Source organism: Papio anubis, chromosome 20, assembly GCF_008728515.1.
Source record: "Papio anubis isolate 15944 chromosome 20, Panubis1.0, whole genome shotgun sequence".
Lineage (NCBI taxonomy): Eukaryota > Metazoa > Chordata > Mammalia > Primates > Cercopithecidae > Papio > Papio anubis.
The window spans coordinates 39888597-39906870 of record NC_044995.1 but is presented as its reverse complement, the minus strand read 5'-3'; the positions used below and the strand labels follow the sequence as shown (position 1 = coordinate 39906870).

Below are 18274 nucleotides of genomic sequence, written 5' to 3'. Positions count from 1 at the left end.
GGTGGTAGTTACGTATTGTGAGTCCGCTTAAGATACAAACTGAGAAACATCAAAGCTTTCCCACAAAATTTACACTTATAAGGCCCATCTCCACTGTGCATTATCATGTGTCTTTGAAGGCTTGAATGGGAAATAAATGTTTTTCTGCATTCCTCACAAACATAGAGTTTCCTTCCACTATGAGCCCTTTCGTGTGTCTGAACAGAGGAGAGACAGTTGAAAGGTTTTTTACAGTATTTACATTTGTATGGTTTCTGTCCATATTCTTGATACTCATATGCCTTGTGTCCAGTGTCAGCTCTGATGGGCCTATTAAGAGATGAATGAGCACTGCCTACTTTTACACACACACTGCTTCTGCACGATTTGACTCCAGTGGTTGTTTTCTTCTTCAGCATGTCATCTGGAACCAGGGTCAAAATTTCTCCATGCTGATGACCTTCTTTACTTTCAAAGAGTCTCTCTCCCACAAAAGTTCTGTGAACAATGAGAAGTACATTGTAATGGGTCTGCTTATCAGTGATTTTATATTCATTCACAAGTATTGCACTTACATTTTTTCTTTTTTTTTGAGATGGAGTCTCACTCTTTTGCCCAGGCTGGAGTGTAGTGGTGTGATCTTGGCTCACTGCAACTTCCACCTCCTGAGTTCAAGCACTTTTTCTGCCTCAGCCTCCTAAGTAGCTGGGACTACAGGCATATGACACCACACCCAGCTAATTTTTTGTATTTTAGTAGAGACAGGGTTTCACCATGTTGCCCAGCATGGTCTTAAACTCCTGAGCTCAGGTGGCTCCACCCACCAGCCTCCCAAAGTGCTGAGAGATTACATTAATTTTTTTTTTTTTTTTTTTTTTTTTGAGACGAGTCTGGCTCTCTTGTAGCCCAGGTGCTGAGTGCGGTGGCCGGATCTCAGCTCACTGCAAGCTCCTCCGGTTCACGCTTTATTCTCCTGCCTCAGCCTCCCGAGTAGTTGGGACTACAGGCGCCTGCCTCTGGGCCTGGCTATTTTTGTATTTCAGTAGAGACGGGTTTTCACCGCAGTTAGCCAGATGGTCTCGACCTCCTGACCTCGCATCTCGCCTCCCAAAGTGCTGGGATTACAGGCTTGAGCCACCGCCCTCGCCTAATTTTTGTATTTCTTTAGTAGAGATAGGGTTTCACCATGTTGGCTGTGACTGGTCTCAAACTCCTGACCTCAGGTGGATCACCTGCTTTGGTTTCTCAAAATGCTTGGATTACAGGTGTGAGCCACCGTGCCTGGCCTGCACTTCCACTTTTAACATCATCCTGCAAACTGTAGGATTTCTGCCCTGTCTGAATTTGAATGGACCACAGGCTCTACAAGATGGCCCAGCTATATCTATTATCAAAAAAGATGATAGAAGACTTCTGAATACTGTTTTCTTTTGTTTTCTTTCTTTCTTTTTTCTTCTTTGAGATGGAGACTCACTCACTCATCCAGGCTGGAATGCAGTGGGGCAAACTTGGCTCACTGCAACCTCACCCTCCTGGGTTCAAGCAATTCTCCTGCCTCAGCCTCCCAGGTAGCTGAGATAACAGGTGTCCACCATGATGCCCAGCTAATTTTTATATTTTTAGTAGAGACAGGGTTTCACTATGTTGGCCAGGCTGCTTTTGAACTCCTGACCTCAAGTGATCCACCCTCCTCGGCCTTCCAAAGTGCTGGGATTACAGGCGTAAGCCACCGCACCCGGCCTCTCTGAATACTATTTTAAAGTAAACTATTTTACAAATACTAAATATCTGTCTTTTTAAATTTGTTTTTGAGTCAGGGTCTCATACTCTTGCCCAGGCAGGGGTGCAGTGATGCCATTGTGGCTTAGTATGGCCTCAAACTCCTGTGCTCAAGTGATCCTCCAGCCTGAACTTCCCAAAGGGCTGAAATATAGGCCTGAGCCATTGTGTCAAGCCTACATCACCCTTCAATATGTGTTCAGAGAAAATTTTCTAAGAATAAATAGGTTGAAATTGTGCTTATTTTGTTTCCTTTTTTTTTTTTAAACATTTTCTCCCATTCTAAGATTTTCTAAAGAGACACTTCTTTGTCTTGTTACTGGTGCAAGTTACCTTAGGTTTCTCTTTAGATTTTCGTACTCTACATATATGTTCTGGGCTTTCCATTTTTTCCCTACAACACAGAACAAGGAAAATAATCTTGAATTAGTATAAAACTATTTTTAAAATTACTTGATTCTATGTTCATGGTACACTGCAAGCATGCTTCCTTTATTTGTCAAATATTCCCTATCCACACTGTAAATCACTCAGCAGCATACATGAACTAAAAATACTTGTTCTGTCATTTACTGAGGGAAGTAATATTGTCACCCTTACCTACAGAGGCCAGGTTCCTGAAGGTTTCTTGCATCACATCTCTATAGAGAGTTTTCTGGGAAGGATCCAGCAAAGCCCATTCCTCTTGGGTGAAGGTCACAGCCACATCCTCAAAGGCCACTGAATCCTGAAACATCTCACATGCATAGAGGAGGATGGGTAAGACTAACAGCACTGGGAGCCTATACTGTATTCCCAAGAAGTTCCCATGATGCTGTGGACTCAAAACAATTATTCCATGACCATCAGACCTCATACTCTCTGTCTACACTCAGTTTCTTCTATAAAGTAATTCTGAGGCTACAACTGAACGATGTGGTAAAGCAACAGTAGAATAGGAAAATGTGTATTTTTGGTAAATCCAGAAAGGTGTGCTGCCTGGGCTGCCCCAATGTTTGTTTGTAAAGTGGGAGTACAGCACCTGCCATAAAAGTCCTCCAAATTCCTGTGCAGAAAAAGTTAACATTAACAGTCCTGAGGCTGCATATCCTTGAAAAAAAAGTCTATGCACAAAGTTTAACCTTTGATGTTATCTAGAAAGTGAGTTTTGTTCTGATTCCTGCAGCAGAAACAAAAACCAAAAAACTGGATTTTACAAGGGGTCTTATCAATCTAAATGATGAATCATAGATAACTAAAACAAAAACTCATAAGCTCATGCCACTGCATTCCAGCCTGGGCAACAGAGTGAGACTTGGTCTCAAAAAAAAAAAAAAAAAAATTGGCCAGGTGTAGTGGCGCATGCTTGTAATCCCACCTACCCAGGAGGCTGAGGCAGGAGAATCGCTGGAACCCAGGAGGCAGACACTGCAGTGAGCCAAGATCACAACACCGCACTCCAGCCTGGGTGACAGAGCAAGACTCCATCTTAAATAAAAAAAAAAATGGCCGGGCACGGTGGCTCAAGCTTGTAATCCCAGCACTTTTGGGAGGCCGAAGACGCATGGATCACGAGGGCCGTGAGATCGAGACCATCCTGGCTAACATGGTGAAACTCTGCTTTACTTCAAAATATTAAAAACTATTGCCAGTGCATGGCACCTGTAGTCCCAGCTACTTGGGAGGCTGAGGCAGGAGAATGGCGAACCCTGGAAGGAGGAGCTTGCAGTGAGCTGAGGATCCGCCACTGCACTCCAGCCTGGGTGACAGAGCAAGACTCCGTCTCACAAAAAAAAAAAAAAAAAAAAATTCAGGCACCAAGTCTCAACAAAAAAGCAAGTATTTATCAAACTTAAAAACTTTTGTGGCCAGGCGTGGTGGGCTCACGCCTGTAATCCCACCACTTTGGAGGGCTGGGGCAGGAGGATCACCTGAGATCAGGAGTTGGTGACCAGCCTGGCCAACATGGTGAAACACCATCTCTACTAAAACTACAAAAACTAGCTGGGTGTGGTGGTGTGCACCTGTAATTCCACTACTTGAGAGGCTGGGCAGGAGAATCACTTGAACCCAGGAGTTGGAGGTTGCAGTGAGCTGAGATCGTGCCACTGCAACAGCAAGACTCCATCTCAAAAAAACCACTTTTGTGCATGAGATGACACCATCAACAGAGGGAAAAGGGACTCCTTGTGCTTTGTTTAAAGGATAATAAATGGCTCAGCTTCTATGGAAACAGTACAATAGTGCCTAAAAGAATAAAATAAAATTACTGTATTTTCTAGCATCCCACTTTTGGGTCTAGTTATATTAAATTTCAAAAAATTGAAAACTGAGCCTTGAAGACATATTTGAAAACCACTCTTCACAAAATCAAAGAGCTGGATCAATCCACATGTCCATTGATGGCTGCATGCATAATGAAAATATGCTAGGTGTATGTATACATTGAAATGTTAATCTTATAACATCCTGTCTCATGCTACAACAATCACAAAAAATTGAGGATTCTATGGTAATTGCAAAAAGTTAATCACAAAAAGAAAATTACAGTATAATTCACCTTAGATTAGTTATGTAGTGTTGTGCAACTATATAAAACTGCTTAAGCTGGTAAAATTGAAGTTTATTATTTTACAATAATTAAAAATAATAAATCCCAATACCAAGTAAAAAAACTAATTGATATTGATTAAAAGATGGGCATAGGCCAGGTATGGTGGCTCACATCTGTAATCTTAGCACTTTGGGAGTCCAAGGTGGGTGGATCACTTGAGGTCAGGGGTTCAAGACCAGCCTGGCCAAAATGGTGAAACCCCATCTCTACTAAAAATACAAAAATTAGCTGGGCATGATGGCACATTCCTGTAATCCCAGCTACTCAAGAGGCTGAGGCAGGAGAATTGCTCAAACCTGGGCAGCAGAGGCTGCAGTAATCCGAGATTATGCCACTGCACTCCAGCCAGAGCAACAGAGCAAGACTCTGTCTCAAAAAAAATTTTTTAAAAAGGCAAAAGTATTTGAATTACATTTCTCCAATACATAGAAATGACCAATAAGTATATGAAGTGGTGCTCAACATCAGGAGTCAACAGGCATGATTACTTTACACAGTGTAGTTTCCGGTGGCTATTGAGCACTTTCTCTCATGAAAAGTATTCATAAAATAATAGCATTTTAAATTTAGCCATTTATTAAAGTAAAAAATAATAAACAATTTAAATACTGCAGCTGTTTCAAATGTATCATGAGAAACACAAAACTGAAGACGTCGTTTCGAGAGAGGATTGAGTGTTTCGGAATGCAGCGAGAAAACCAGAAATTTAGGGATTTATTGTCATTCCTAAGAAGAGCTGGCTGAGCATGGTGGCTCACGCCTGTAATCCCAGCACTTTGGGAGGCAGAGGTGGGTGGATCACCTGAGGTCAGGACTTCAAGACCAGCCCAACATGGTGAAACCCTGTCTCTACTAGAAAGGCAAAAATGAGCTGGGTGTAGTGACGGGCACCTGTAATACCAGCTACTGGGGAGGCTGAGGAAGGAGAATCGCCTGAACTGGGGAGGCGGAGGTTGCTGTGAGGCGAGATCACACCATTGCACTCCAGCCTGGGTGACAGAGCGAGACTCCGTCTCAAAAGAAGCAAAACAGAAACAAAAAAAACCAAAAAAAACAGCGCTAAGCTACAGAGGTCTTAAGGACTCCTGTTTTTTTGTTTTGTTTTGTTTTTGAGACAGAGTAGTCTCACTCTGCCGCCCAGGCTAGAGAGCAGTGGCGCAATCTCGGCTCACTGCAACCTCTGCTTCCCGGGTTCAACTGATTCTCCTGCCTCAGCTTCCCAAGTAGCTGGGATTACAGGCGCCCACCACTACACCTGGCTAATTTTTTTGTTTTTAGTAGAGATGGGGTTTCACCACATTGGCCAAGCTGGTCTCGAACTCCTGACCTTGTGATTCACTCACCTCGGCCTCCCAAAGTGCTGGGATTACAGCTATGAGCCACTGCACCTAACCAGGACTCCTTCTTTGACCAAACTTGAGCTCACAGCCCTCTTCTCGTCTAGGCTTTGGCCGCCTTCTGCAGAGCTCAGTTACAGCAAAAACCCTTTTAAGGCAGTTCACAGAGAATCCCCCCCCCCACCAAAACTTGGTATTTCCAATCAAGTTCAATTTCCCCCACTCATGATAATTCATCAACTTTCTCTTCCCTAACTGTTGACACCTCACCAAGTTCCATCCTTTTCCTCACCTTGCCCTGTAATATAGGAAGGAGATTAAACGTGGAGACAGCCTATTACGTGTCATGAGAAATGTAATATAATATACAGAACTGTAATCTCACTACATATTGTAGTTCTCATGACACATATTACAATTGTGCTGAATAAAGCCTTCCTTGATATTTTAAACACATTTTCAATACAATCTCTCTTTACAAGGGATAGGGATTTAGACTGGAGACTCTGCTTCAGAAGTCTAGAATGCATAGGGGATAATAGGCTCTCTCCCTGTGGGGAGACAGCTGAGAATACCTCCCACTCACAAAACCAAAACACCAGGTCAGATTTATTTCCTAAAAACCACTCCCTGTTGTTACCCCATAAACTTAGTAAGATAGGGGACTGTGGGTGCACTATTTCCCAGACAGGGTACTAGGGTGGAACTTATCTCCTGCAGTGATGATGCAGGATGCCTGGCGGTACTGGCTGCCAATTCAGCCATCACGCTGTGATAGACTTAGGTGTTGGGAACAGGCCCCCAAATCTGGCCATAAACTGGCCCCAAAACTGGCCATAAACAAAATCTCTGCAGCACTGTGACAAGTTCGTGATGGCTGTGATGTCCACGCTGAAGGTTGCTGGTTTACCAGAATGAGGGCAAGGAACACCTGGCCCATCCAGGGCAGAAAACCACTTAAAGGTGTTCCTAAACCACAAACAATAGCATAAGCGATCTGTGCCTTAAGGACATGTTCCTGCTGCAGATAACTAGCCAGAGCCCATCCTTTTGTTTTGGCCCATCCCTTTGTTTCCCGAAAGAAATACTTTTAGTTAATCTATAATCTACAGAAACAATCCTTATCACTGGCTTGCTGTCAATAAATATGTGGGTAAATCTCTGTTCATGGCTGTCAGCTCTGAAGGCTGTCAGCACCCTGATTTGCCACTCCACACTCTATATTTCTCTGTGTGTGTCTTTAATTCCTCTAGTGCTGCTGGGTTAAGGTCTCCACGACCCAGCTGGTCTTGGCAAGTGGTGTGCATATGTGGGGCTCGAACTCAGGTTGAAGGATCACAGGAGTAATGGTTGGAGAATGTGGAACTAAGCTGGAGGATACCCAAGTACTCTTAAGCAATGCCCATGGTGAGTAAGGGGAGCTCGGAAGCATCAGGGTAACAATGGAACAAGTGTGAGCTCTGGTTCCTTGCAACTTGGAACCTTTCCACACTGATGAGGAGGAGGAAAGAGAGTATAAGGAAGTAACAGAAGAGATGACAGAGCAGGTTTGTTCGCCAGCTAAAGCTAAAGCAGCAAAGGAGGAAGTGTTCATCCCTACCCTTCTGCACCCCCTCCTTATTTTGAAGAAAAAGAGTGGCCTGACCTGCCAGATCTTTCTTTTCTGGAGGACACTGGGTGAAAAGTAGTTTCCTCAATGACTGTTCGAGCAGCACCTCTAGTAACGGTTCTCAGTTCTATTCAGGCAGGAATTCAGCAAGCTAGATGAAAGGGTGATATAGAGGCTTGGCAGTTCCCTGTTAGGATACACCCCCCAGATCAACAGGGAAATATAGCTACATTTGAGCCTTTTCCTTTTAAATTTGGGAAACGCCATGAGGGGCCCGTTCCAAAACGAGGCATTTCCAGCTGAGGCCATTCCCTCACCCCTATACAATATCTGTCCCCCACCACAGCCAGTAGTGCCACAGTAGATTTATGCTGCACAAAAGCTGTGAGTCTTCTGCCTGGGGAACCCCTACAAAAAGTTCCAACAGGGGTCTGTGGACCTTGCCAGTGGGGACAATCTGATTACTTCTAGGTAGATCTAGTTTAAATTTAAAAGGAGTGCAAGTACATACAGGAGTCACTGATTCAGATTACAATGGGAAATTCAAATTGTTTTATCTACTTCTGTTCCCTGGAAAGCAGAACCATGAAAGCACAACTCCTGATTGCGCCGTATGTGGAAATGGGGAAAAGTGAAATTAAATGAACAGGAGTATTTGGAACCACAAATAAAAAAGGCAAAGTAGCTAACTGGGTGAATCAAATTACTGATATATTTCCTACCTGTGAAATAACTATCCAGGGAAATAAATTTAAAGGTTTGGTAGACACAGGAGTGGACATTTCAATCATTTCTCTACACCACTGGCTGTCCACATGGCCAATTCAACCTGCTCAATTTAACATAGGTGGAGTTGGTAAAGCCCCTGAAATATATCAAAGTAGTAATATTTTGCATTGTGAGGGGCCCGATGGACAACCTGGGACTATTCGACCAACTGTAACTTCTGTACCTATAAATTTATGGGGGAGAGATTTATTACAACAATGGGGAGCACAAGTTCTAATTCCAGAGCAATTATACAGCCCTCAAAGTCAACATATGATGCATGAAATGGGGTATGTCCCTGGTATGAGACTAGGAAAAAATTTGCAAGGTTGGAAGGAACTGCTTCAAGGGAAAGACAAAGTTCCCGCAAAGGTTTAGGATATCATTTTTGATGGTGGCCACTGTTAAGCCTCCAGAACCTATACTTTTAAAATGGTTAACAGATAAGCCAATTTGGATAGAACAGTGGCCACTAAGTAAAGAGAAACCGGAGACTTTAGAGGACCTAGAAAAAGGACACAGAGCTCCAACATTTTCCCCTTGGAATCCTCCAGTTTCGTAATTAAGAGTAAATCATGTAAATGGAGAATGTTAGCTGACTTAAGAGCTATTAATTCAGTTATACAACCTATGGGTTGAACTGTGACATGTTCATGATGGCTATGATGCCCACGCTGAAGGTTGTTGGTTTACCAGAATGAGGGCAAGGAACACCTGGCCCATCCAGGGTGGAAAACCACTTAAAGGTGTTTCTAAACCACAAATAGCATGAGCGATCTGTGTCTTAAGGACATGTTCCTGCTGCAGATAACTAGCCAGAGCCCATCCCTTTGTTTCCTGTAAGGAATAATTTTAGTTAATCTATAATCTACAGACACAATGCTTGTCACTGGCTTGCTGTCAGTAAATATGTGGGTAAATCTCTGTTTGTGGCTCTCAGCTCTGAAGGCTGTCAGCCCTCTGATTTCCCACTCCACACTCTATATTTCTCTGTGTGTGTCTTGAATTCCTGTAGCGCCATTGGGTTAGGGTCTCCATGACCAAGCTGGTCTCAGTACTTAGGCTTCAGCTGATATAGATATATGTCAGGACCATGTATAGAATTTGCATGTCTTTCTTCCATTTGGTGAATTCTCCTTGCAATTTCTTTTTTTTTAAGCCTATAGCAACGAGTATTCCCAGGAATTCTACAAACCATGTACTAACCTGGCCTGAACCTGCTTAGCTGCTAAGACCAGATGCATTCAGAGTGGCATGACCATATACTCTTTTATCTTTTTTTATTTTTTTCAATTTTGTTTTTTGAAACAGGGTCTCACTCTGTCAGTCTGGAGTGCAGTGGCATGATCATATTTCACTGTGGCTTCAACCACCTGGGCTCAAGTGATCCTCCCACCACAGCCTCCCCAGTACCTGGGACTGAAGTACCATAGAAGAACTATGACCTAAGAAAAAAAAAGTGGGACCCGTGTAGATTATCTGCTCAATGTTATGGTCAAATGACTACTGCTGTAAAAAACAAAATCCATAAATCAAGAAAGTGAACTACCATTCCATGGAAGGTTCATTACTAAGTAAAAATAAAATATGGTATAAAATATCACATATCTGATATCAACTGCATAAAAAAATGTAAAAATAAAATATACCGATAGGGATGCATACCATGGTTGTGAAACTATCATAAGAAAACAGTAATTATCATTCACAATACTGGCTCCATCAATATGTTGGATCACTATGAAATTGTTTTATGTGTTTTGACCATATGTAATATTTTTAGTTTCTAGAGTGGAAACTCTATGCAGAAATAACTATCAGTGCACATGGAAATACCAGCAACAACCTGTTGAATATAATTTTTAAAAAGACAACATAGCCTATTAAAACAAAGTTGTATTACAATTAATTTTCTTTTTAAAAATGTTTTTATTATCTTTGTTTTGTTTAAGGACAGGTTCTTGCTCTGTCACCCACGCTATGGTGCAGGGGCATGATGACAGCTCACTGTAGCCTTGACTTCCCAGGCTCAAGCTATCTCTCCCTTCCTGAGTAGATGATAATACAGGCTCCTGCCACCACACATGGTGAATTTCTTAATTTTTGTCGAGACAGGGTCTCTTTATGTTGCCCAGGCTGGTCTCAAACTCCTGGGCTGAAGCCATTCTCCCACCTCAGCATCCAAAAGCAACTACTTTTCTTGAAGTCCCAAAAGCCTCAGAAAGGATGTAAAATGATTATTATGCAAAAAGGACCCATGGAAAGATATCAATGGAAAAATATAATAAATATAAAGATGTTGGGCCGGGCGCAGTGGCTCAAGCCTGTAATCCCAGCACTTTGGGAGGCCGAGGCGGGTGGATCACGAGGTCAGAAGATCGAGACTATCCTGGCTAACATGGTGAAACCCCGTCTCTACTAAAAATACAAAAAACTAGCCGGGCGTGGTGGCAGGCGCCTGTAGTCTCAGCTACTTGGGAGGCTGAAGCGGGAGAATGGCGTGAACCCGGGAGGCGGAGCTTGCAGTGAGCCGAGATCACGCCACTGCACTCCAGTCTCAAAAAAAAAAAATATATATATATATATATATATATATATATATATATATATATATATATATATAAAAAGATGTTATATGTCCTTAAACACACACTGATTATCACTGTGATGTAATCTCTCTGAAATACATCTAGTATTTTATTATATTCCATGAAATGCACAAGCAGGTTTGTTTCTTCGTTGAAATTAAGAAAAACTACTTCTAAACACTGAAATAGAAGACAATGACTAAGAATAGCCAGGATAAGCTGGGTGCAGTAGCTCACACCTGTAATCCCAGCACTTTGGGAGGCGGAGGTGGGCAGATCACCTGAGGTCAAGAGTTCAAGACCAGACTAGCCAACATGGTGAAACCCCTCTCTACTAAAAATACAAAAATTAGCTGTGCATGGTAGCATGTGCCTGTAGTCCCAGCTACTCGCGAGGCTGAGGCAGGGAGAATCACTTGAACCCAAGAGGAAGAGGTTGCAGTGAGCCGAGATTGCACCACTGCACTCCAGCCTGGGTGACAGAGCAAGATTCTGTCAAAAAAAAAAAAAATAGCCAGGATGTTGTATAAAATATGACTAAGGGATGTTATGACATAAATGTTTACATTTTCCCACTCCAAATCATACAGCGACACCCTAATCTGTAATACGATGGAATTAAGATGGCATCTCTGAGAAGTCATTAGAATTAGATAAGAGCATCAGAGTAGATCCCTCGTGAATGGGATTAGTAATCTTATGAGACACGGGATAGCCTGTTTCCTCTTTCTCTCTGTCATGTGAAAAAATTTAAAAAAAAGCTGACCCGGTGCAGTGGCTCACGCATGTAATCCCAGCACTTTGGGAACCTGAGGTGGGTGGATCACAAGGTCAGGAGTTTGAGACCAGCCTGGCCAAGATGGTGAAACCCTGTCTCTATTAAAAAATACAAAAATACAAAAAATTAGCCGAGCATGGTAGTAGGCACCTGTAATCCCAGCTACTCAGGAGACTGAGGCAGGAGAATTGCTTGAACCTGGGAGGCAGAGGTTACAGTGAGCCAAGATCACACCACCGTACTATAGCAAGATTCTGTCTCAAAAAAAAAAAAAAAAAAGCCATCTGCAAACCAGGATGTAGGCTCTTACCAGGCACCAGATCTGTCAGTACCCTGAACATGGACCTCACAACTTCCAGAACTGTCAGAAATAAATGTTTATTCTTTTTTTTTTTTTTTTTTTTGAGACAGAGTCTCACTCTGTCACCAGGATGGAGTGACGTGGCTTGATCTCGGCTTACTGCAACCTCTGCCTCCCAGGTTCAAGTGATCCTCCTACCTCAGCCTCCTGAGTAGCTGGGACTACAGGTGCGCACCAGCATGCCCAGCCAATTTTTTGTATTTTTAGTAGAGACGGGGTTTCACCATGTTAGCCAGGATGGTCTTGATCTCTTGACCTCGTAATCCGCCTGCCTCAGCCTCCCAAAGTGCTGGGATTCCAGGTGTGAGCCACCGCACCCGGCCTAGAAATCTTTATTCTTTAAGTCACCCGGTCTATGGGAATTTGATATAAAACCTCAAGATAACTAAGACAGACAGGCACTATCCCCAGAATACATCACAGCTTTGAGATCTATACTAAGAGAACATGATATTAACAGAGAGATGGAAATACAGACCAATGGAGGGGGTCTGTGGGTACAAAAACACAGAATGAATAAGACCTAGAATTTGCAAGCACAACAGATTGACTATAGTAAAAAATAATATATTGTACATTTTGAAATAACTAAAAGAGCTGGGCATACTGGCTTATGCCTGTAATCCCAGCACTTTTGGAGGTGGAGGCAGGGGGATTACTTGAGCTCAGGAGTTCGAGACAAGCCTGAGCAACATGGTGAAACCCCATCTCTATGAAAAATACAAAAATTAGCTGGGTGTGGTCACAGCTATTTGGGAAGCTGAAGCAGGAGGATCACTTGAACCTGGGAGGTGGAGGTTGCAGTGGTGTGGTTGGCTCACGCCTGTAATCCCAGCATTTTGGGAGGCCGAAGCAGGCGGATCATGAGGTCAAGAGATTGAGACCATCTTGGTCAACATGGTGAAACCCAATCTCTACTAAAAATACAAAAATTATCTGGGCGTGGTGGTGCGCACCTGTAGTCCCAGCTATTTGGGAGGCTGAGACAGGAGATTCGCTTGAACCCAGGAGGCAGAAGTTGCAGTGAGCCGAGATCGCGCCACTGCACTCCAGCTTGTTCAGAGTGAGACTCCATCTCAAAAAAAAAAAAAAAAGACACAGCAACCGAGCAACATTCATGTTAAAATAGATACCAAGCCAGGCACAGTGGCTCACACCTGTAATCCCAGCACTTTGGGATGCCAAGGGGGGCGGATCACTTGAGGTCAGGAATTCAAGATCAGCCTAGCCAGCATGGCGAAACCCCTTCTCAACTAAAAAAAAAATACAAAAATTAGCTGGGCGTGGTGGCAGGCACCAGCTACTTGGGAGGCTGAGGCACAAGAATCGCTTGGACTCAGGGAGGTGGAGGTTGCAGTGAGCCAAGATCATGCCACTGCACTCCAGCCTAGGCAACACAGTGAGACTCTGTCTAAAAAATAAATAAAGTAATATCAAAAGACAAAACAGACTCTTTGTGGAAATAAGACACGAAATCTGGGCAATATAGGAAGACCTCATCCCTACAAAAAATAATTAGCTAGGCAGAGTGGCATGCACCTGTGGTCCCAGCTACTCGGAAGGCTCAGGTAGGACTGAGCCTTCCTAGGCTTGAGCCCAGGAAGTCAAGGCTGCAGTGAGCTGTGATCACACCAGTACACTCCAGCCTGGGTGACAGCAAGACCCTTTTTAAAAAAAAAAAAAAGTCCTCCATCCTGCAAAGAAGAATAACTGATTTTTTTTTCCAGTCGCCCAGGTTGGAGTGCAGTGGCGCAATCTCGGCTCACTGCAACCTCTGCCTTCCAGGTTCAACCGATTCTCCTGCTTCAGCCTCCCAAGTAGCAGGGACTACGGGCATGTGCCACCATGCCTGACTAATTTTTTGTATTTTTAGTACAGACAGGGTTTCACCATGTTGGCCAGGATGGTCTCAATCTCCTGACCTGGTGAACTGCATGCCTCAGCCTCCCAAAGTGTTGGGATTACAGGCATGAGCCACCATGCCTGGCCAGAACTGATATTTTGGGTACTCTTTGTAATTCACCAATCTACCATATTTTCTTGTGGAAATTATTTCATTTTTCTCCAGTTATAATAGTAAACTTTCCCTATTTTTCTCCAGTAGCATTCCTAAAACTAGTCCCTATAATGCCATTGGAAATCACCCACAACAAAAGGATACACCTGAGAGATGTACTACACTGCCTGTAGAGAAGAAAAAAACATTAAGAAATGGAATACAAGACTAAATAGAGATTTTTTTTTTTTTTTTTTGAGATGGAGACTTGCTCTATAGCACAGGCTGGAGTACAATGGCACAATGTCAGCTCACTGCAGCCTCACCTCCCAGGTTCAAGGGATTCTCGTGCCTCAGTCTCCCAAGTAGCTGGGATTACAGGCGTGTGCCACTACACCCAGCTAACTTTTGTATTTTTAGTAGAGACAGGGTTTCATCGTGTTGGCCAGGTTGGTCTTGAACTCCTGACCTCAGGTGATCCACCTGCCTTGGCCTCCCAAAGTGCTGGGGTTACAGGCGTGAGCCACTGCATCCAGCCATCTTTTTTCTGAAATCTACCTCTTTCTGGCCTGTGTGTAAAATTTTCTTATTTTGCAAGCTCTAGTGAAAAATGCAATTTACAATTAACAAAAAACCTGAAACTGCAATAAGTGAACAATTATTTACAAAAAGACAAACCCACAGAAGGGCAATGCTGACTAGAACACAGTGATGTTTGACTCAAGTGTCAGCACAGGCCATGTTATCACATGGGACATTTCTCTATGCTCATCCTGCTCACTGAAGTGCTGAATGACTCTTTTCCAACAACACTGCACTGTGCCCCCGTGTGCCCCAAGTGCATTTCTTGTTTTTTTTTTCCTCTTGAGACAGAGTCTCGCTCACTTGCCCAGGATGGAGTGCAATGGTGCGATCTCTGCTCAGTGCAGAATCCACCTCCCAGGTCCAAGCAATTCTCGGGCCTCAGCCTCTGGAGTAGCTGGGACTACAGGTGTGTGCCACCACACCTGGCTAATCTCTTTTGTATTTCTAGTAAAGCCAAGGTTTCACCATATTGACCAGGCTGGTCTCAAACTCCTGGCCTCAAGTGATCTACCCACCTCAACCTCCCAAAGTGTTGGGATTATAGGCCTGAGCCACTGCATCTTGCCAGTGCATTTTCATTTACCAGACTGAGGCAGGAGAGTGGCATGAACCCGGGAGGTGGAGCTTACAGTGGCGGAGATCATGCCACTACACTCCAGCCTGGGCGACAGAGCGAGACTCCGTCTCAAAAACAAAACAAAAACAAGAAACGGGCCCAGCGCAGTGGCTCACACCTGTAATCCCAGCACTTTGGGAGGCCAAGGCTGGTGGATCACGAGGTCAGGAGATGAAGAGCATCCTGGCTAATACAGTGAAATCCCGTCTCTACTAAAAATATAAAAAATGAGCCAGGCATGGTGGCGGGTGCCTTTAGTCCCACCTACTGGGAGGCTGAGGCAGGAGAATGCTGTGAACCCGGGAGGCAGAGCTTGCAGTGAGCAGAGATCGCACCACTGCACTCCAGCCTGGGCGACAGAGCGAGACTCCATCTCAAAAAAAAAACCACAAAAAAACCAAAAACAAATAGCTGATATTACGAATTGAAGAAGGAGAGATGGTGTCTGGAAATTTTAGAAAGGAACTGAAATTTTAGTATTGTACTGAAAGCTCTCCAGAGGTAGGCCAGGGTCACAGGGTGGAGGGTTTGAGATCTCCCTTCCCATATATTTAGAAAATGCAGAGAAGTACCAGTCAACTGGGGAGTGTTGAAAATTTTGAATAAGAAGTAATTAAACTTAACTGCCTATAGTACTCTTAAGATCTCGGAACCGGCCGGGCGCGGTGGCTCACGCCTGTAATCCCAGCACTTTGGGAGGCCGAGGCGGGCGGATCACAAGGTCAGGAGATCGAGACCACGGTGAAACCCCATCTCTACTAAAAATACAAAAAATTAGCCGGGCGCGGTTGTGGGCGCCTGTAGTCCTAGCTACTCGGGAGGCTGAGGCAGGAGAATGGCGGGAACCCGCGCCATTGCACTCCAGCCTGGGCGACAGAGCGAGACTCCGTCTCAAAAAAAAAAAAGATCTCGGAACCAAGCACATGGAAATCAAATTCAAATGCTATTCATATAAATTACTAACTTATGTGACACTATGTGGCCTGAGAAAACAATAAGAAGTTACTAATTTATTGGGAAATGAAATACGAGCTTAACCAGGTACAATTGGTCGAGTAACCTCTGATTATACAACCAAAAAATTTCTGCTATATGGTCTGTGAAAAAAGGTAATTCAAAAATTTAAGCTGTTGGAACTCCAGATTATCTTGAACTTTAATGTGATTCTGGAATTGAGTCACCTGACAGACACCGGAAAGAGCCAGCTGGACCCCTCCCACACCTGACTACAGATTAACCTTCCGACAAGCCTCATTATATCCGCTTCCTTTAGGAGCTTACACACAGCCACTGATCCATCTTCACGTTAAAACAGACAGCCGACTGGAAACGCAGACTCTGTGACAATAAGATACCAAATTACAAACAAGACCTAAGGCCACGCAAGGCAAGAGGTAAGTCAAATCTTAGAATTCATAAAATCTAAAGAAACAGGTCTTTTGTCTTGGCTGAGATGAAATCACATGACAGATACCAGACCCTCTTCACTGAAGCATTCCTTCCTACCTCCTCGAAATTTTAAACAAAGCTTCACACTCTCCACCAACGGCCACCTACGGAATCTGTCAACCACCTGCGCCTTCTAAGCCCCCTTCCACAGGTCCCGCCCTTTCTGCCAAAGGAACTCACACCTTCCAGGCATTGATGCATAATTTTCCCTGCAATTCCTGTCTCCCTGAAATGAATAAAAGCAAACTGTCTTGAGCCGCCTCGGGACCACTTACCCCAGGCCTCCTGGGGTTGTGTTTTCCTCAGCCGAGGCCTCTCCTATTTGGCTCTGAATAAATTTCTTTAAGTTATTTACACAGTTTGGCATTTTCCGTTAACAAATTACAAGCCAGGACTGGGTGTTTATCATTCAGGAATCTCAAAGGAACTCTTTAATTATTAATATACTTTTTAAAAACCCTATTCTGAGAAGCAAAACTCTTGAATTGTTAAAGTGTCTCAGTTTAATTTTTAAGAGGAGAAAGGAGCTACTGGGGACCCCACAGCCCACCCTCCTCCTACACAAACCCCACACCCGAGGCGGGATCCCCCATGACCCTCGCGTGGTCCCCGCACAATCTGGGGAGACACGGGGCAGCGGGCGCGGAGCTGCCCAGAGAGGGCTCTGGGAACTGGGTGATAGTCGCCGCGCAGGGACGGGACGAGACGCCCGGGTCCCAGCTGCCGGCCCAGCCCCACCGTGGGGCCAAAGGGACCAAGGGCCGAGCTGTCCCAACGGAATTCGGGTCCCAGACCCCGGAGTCGCCGCGGGGAGACCCGGGTCCCATCACAGCCGGTTCCGGCCGGTTCCAACCAGCTCCTTCCCCGTCTCGGGAACCCTGGCCCGCACGCTCACCATTTCTTGCTTTCAGGTGACTCTCACGACCAGTGCGGGTCACAGCACAGGCAACAGAAGCTATGGCAGAGGCACCTGAACCCTCTGGGAGGGGAAAGCCAGGTTCCCAACCTCAGCTCGCTGCCTGGAGGAGAGCAAGGCCTTCGCCCTCCCAGATGGGCAGTTGGCCCCTGATTGGACGAGGCACCGGGCCCCGCCCCCTCAGCCGTGAGTGACAGTAGAAGCCCTTGGTAACGGGGCTCTGAGAACCGGTTTGACAGGATCTAGCGATAGATTTTTTTGAGACGGTGCCCGCTTGTCAGGCTGGAGTGCAGGCTGATCTCTGCTTCACTGCAAGCTCCGCCTCCCGGGTTTACGCCATTCTCCTGCCTCAGCCTCCGGAGTAGCTGGGACTACAGGCGCCCACCACCTCGCCCGGCTAGTTTTTTGTATTTTTTAGTAGAGAGGGGGTTTCACCATGTTAGCCAGGATGGTCTCGATCCCCTGACCTCGTGATCCGCCCGTCTCGGCCTCCCAAAGTGCTGGGATTACAGGCTTGAGCCACCGCGCCCGGCCTGCGATAGATTCTTTAAGCCAGACGTCTGTAACCTTTTTAGCACCAGAACCGGTTTCGTGGAGGACAGTTCTCCTACCGGAGCAGATAGTTTCGGGATGAAACTTCCACCTCAGATCATCAGGCATTTGATCCTCGTAAGGCAAACCCAACCTAGATCCTTCGCATGCGCAGCTCAGAATAGGGTTCGGGCTCCTATGACGCACTAATGCCTCTGCTGATCTGACAGGAAGCATAGCTCTGGCGATAATGCCCGCTGGCTCGCCCGCCAGCCGCTCCCCTCCTGCTGTGCGGACTGGTTCTTACAGGCCATGGACCCGGGGTTGGGAACCCCCGCCATAGGGTGCTGTTGAATAGAAACTTTAGCTTGTGCGGGGGAGTAGCTCAT

The 18274-nt window shown here is 44.9% G+C and overlaps 1 protein-coding gene across 1 annotated transcript in view; it reads right to left on the bottom strand.

Moving 5' to 3' along the window:
* LOC101020910 (zinc finger protein 433) overlaps positions 1–17326 on the bottom strand; it is a 19391-nt gene extending 2065 nt beyond the window's left edge. Inside the window, exons 1-4 of the mRNA XM_031659057.1 lie at positions 16271–17326; positions 2359–2485; positions 2092–2152; positions 13–477 (exon numbers count right to left, since the gene is read on the bottom strand). Of these exons, the coding sequence (XP_031514917.1) occupies positions 13–477; positions 2092–2152; positions 2359–2485; positions 16271–16288 (671 nt within the window). The 5' untranslated portion in view covers positions 16289–17326. The remainder of the gene's footprint in view (positions 1–12; positions 478–2091; positions 2153–2358; positions 2486–16270) is intronic.
* Between the last annotated feature and the right edge of the window lie 948 nt (positions 17327–18274).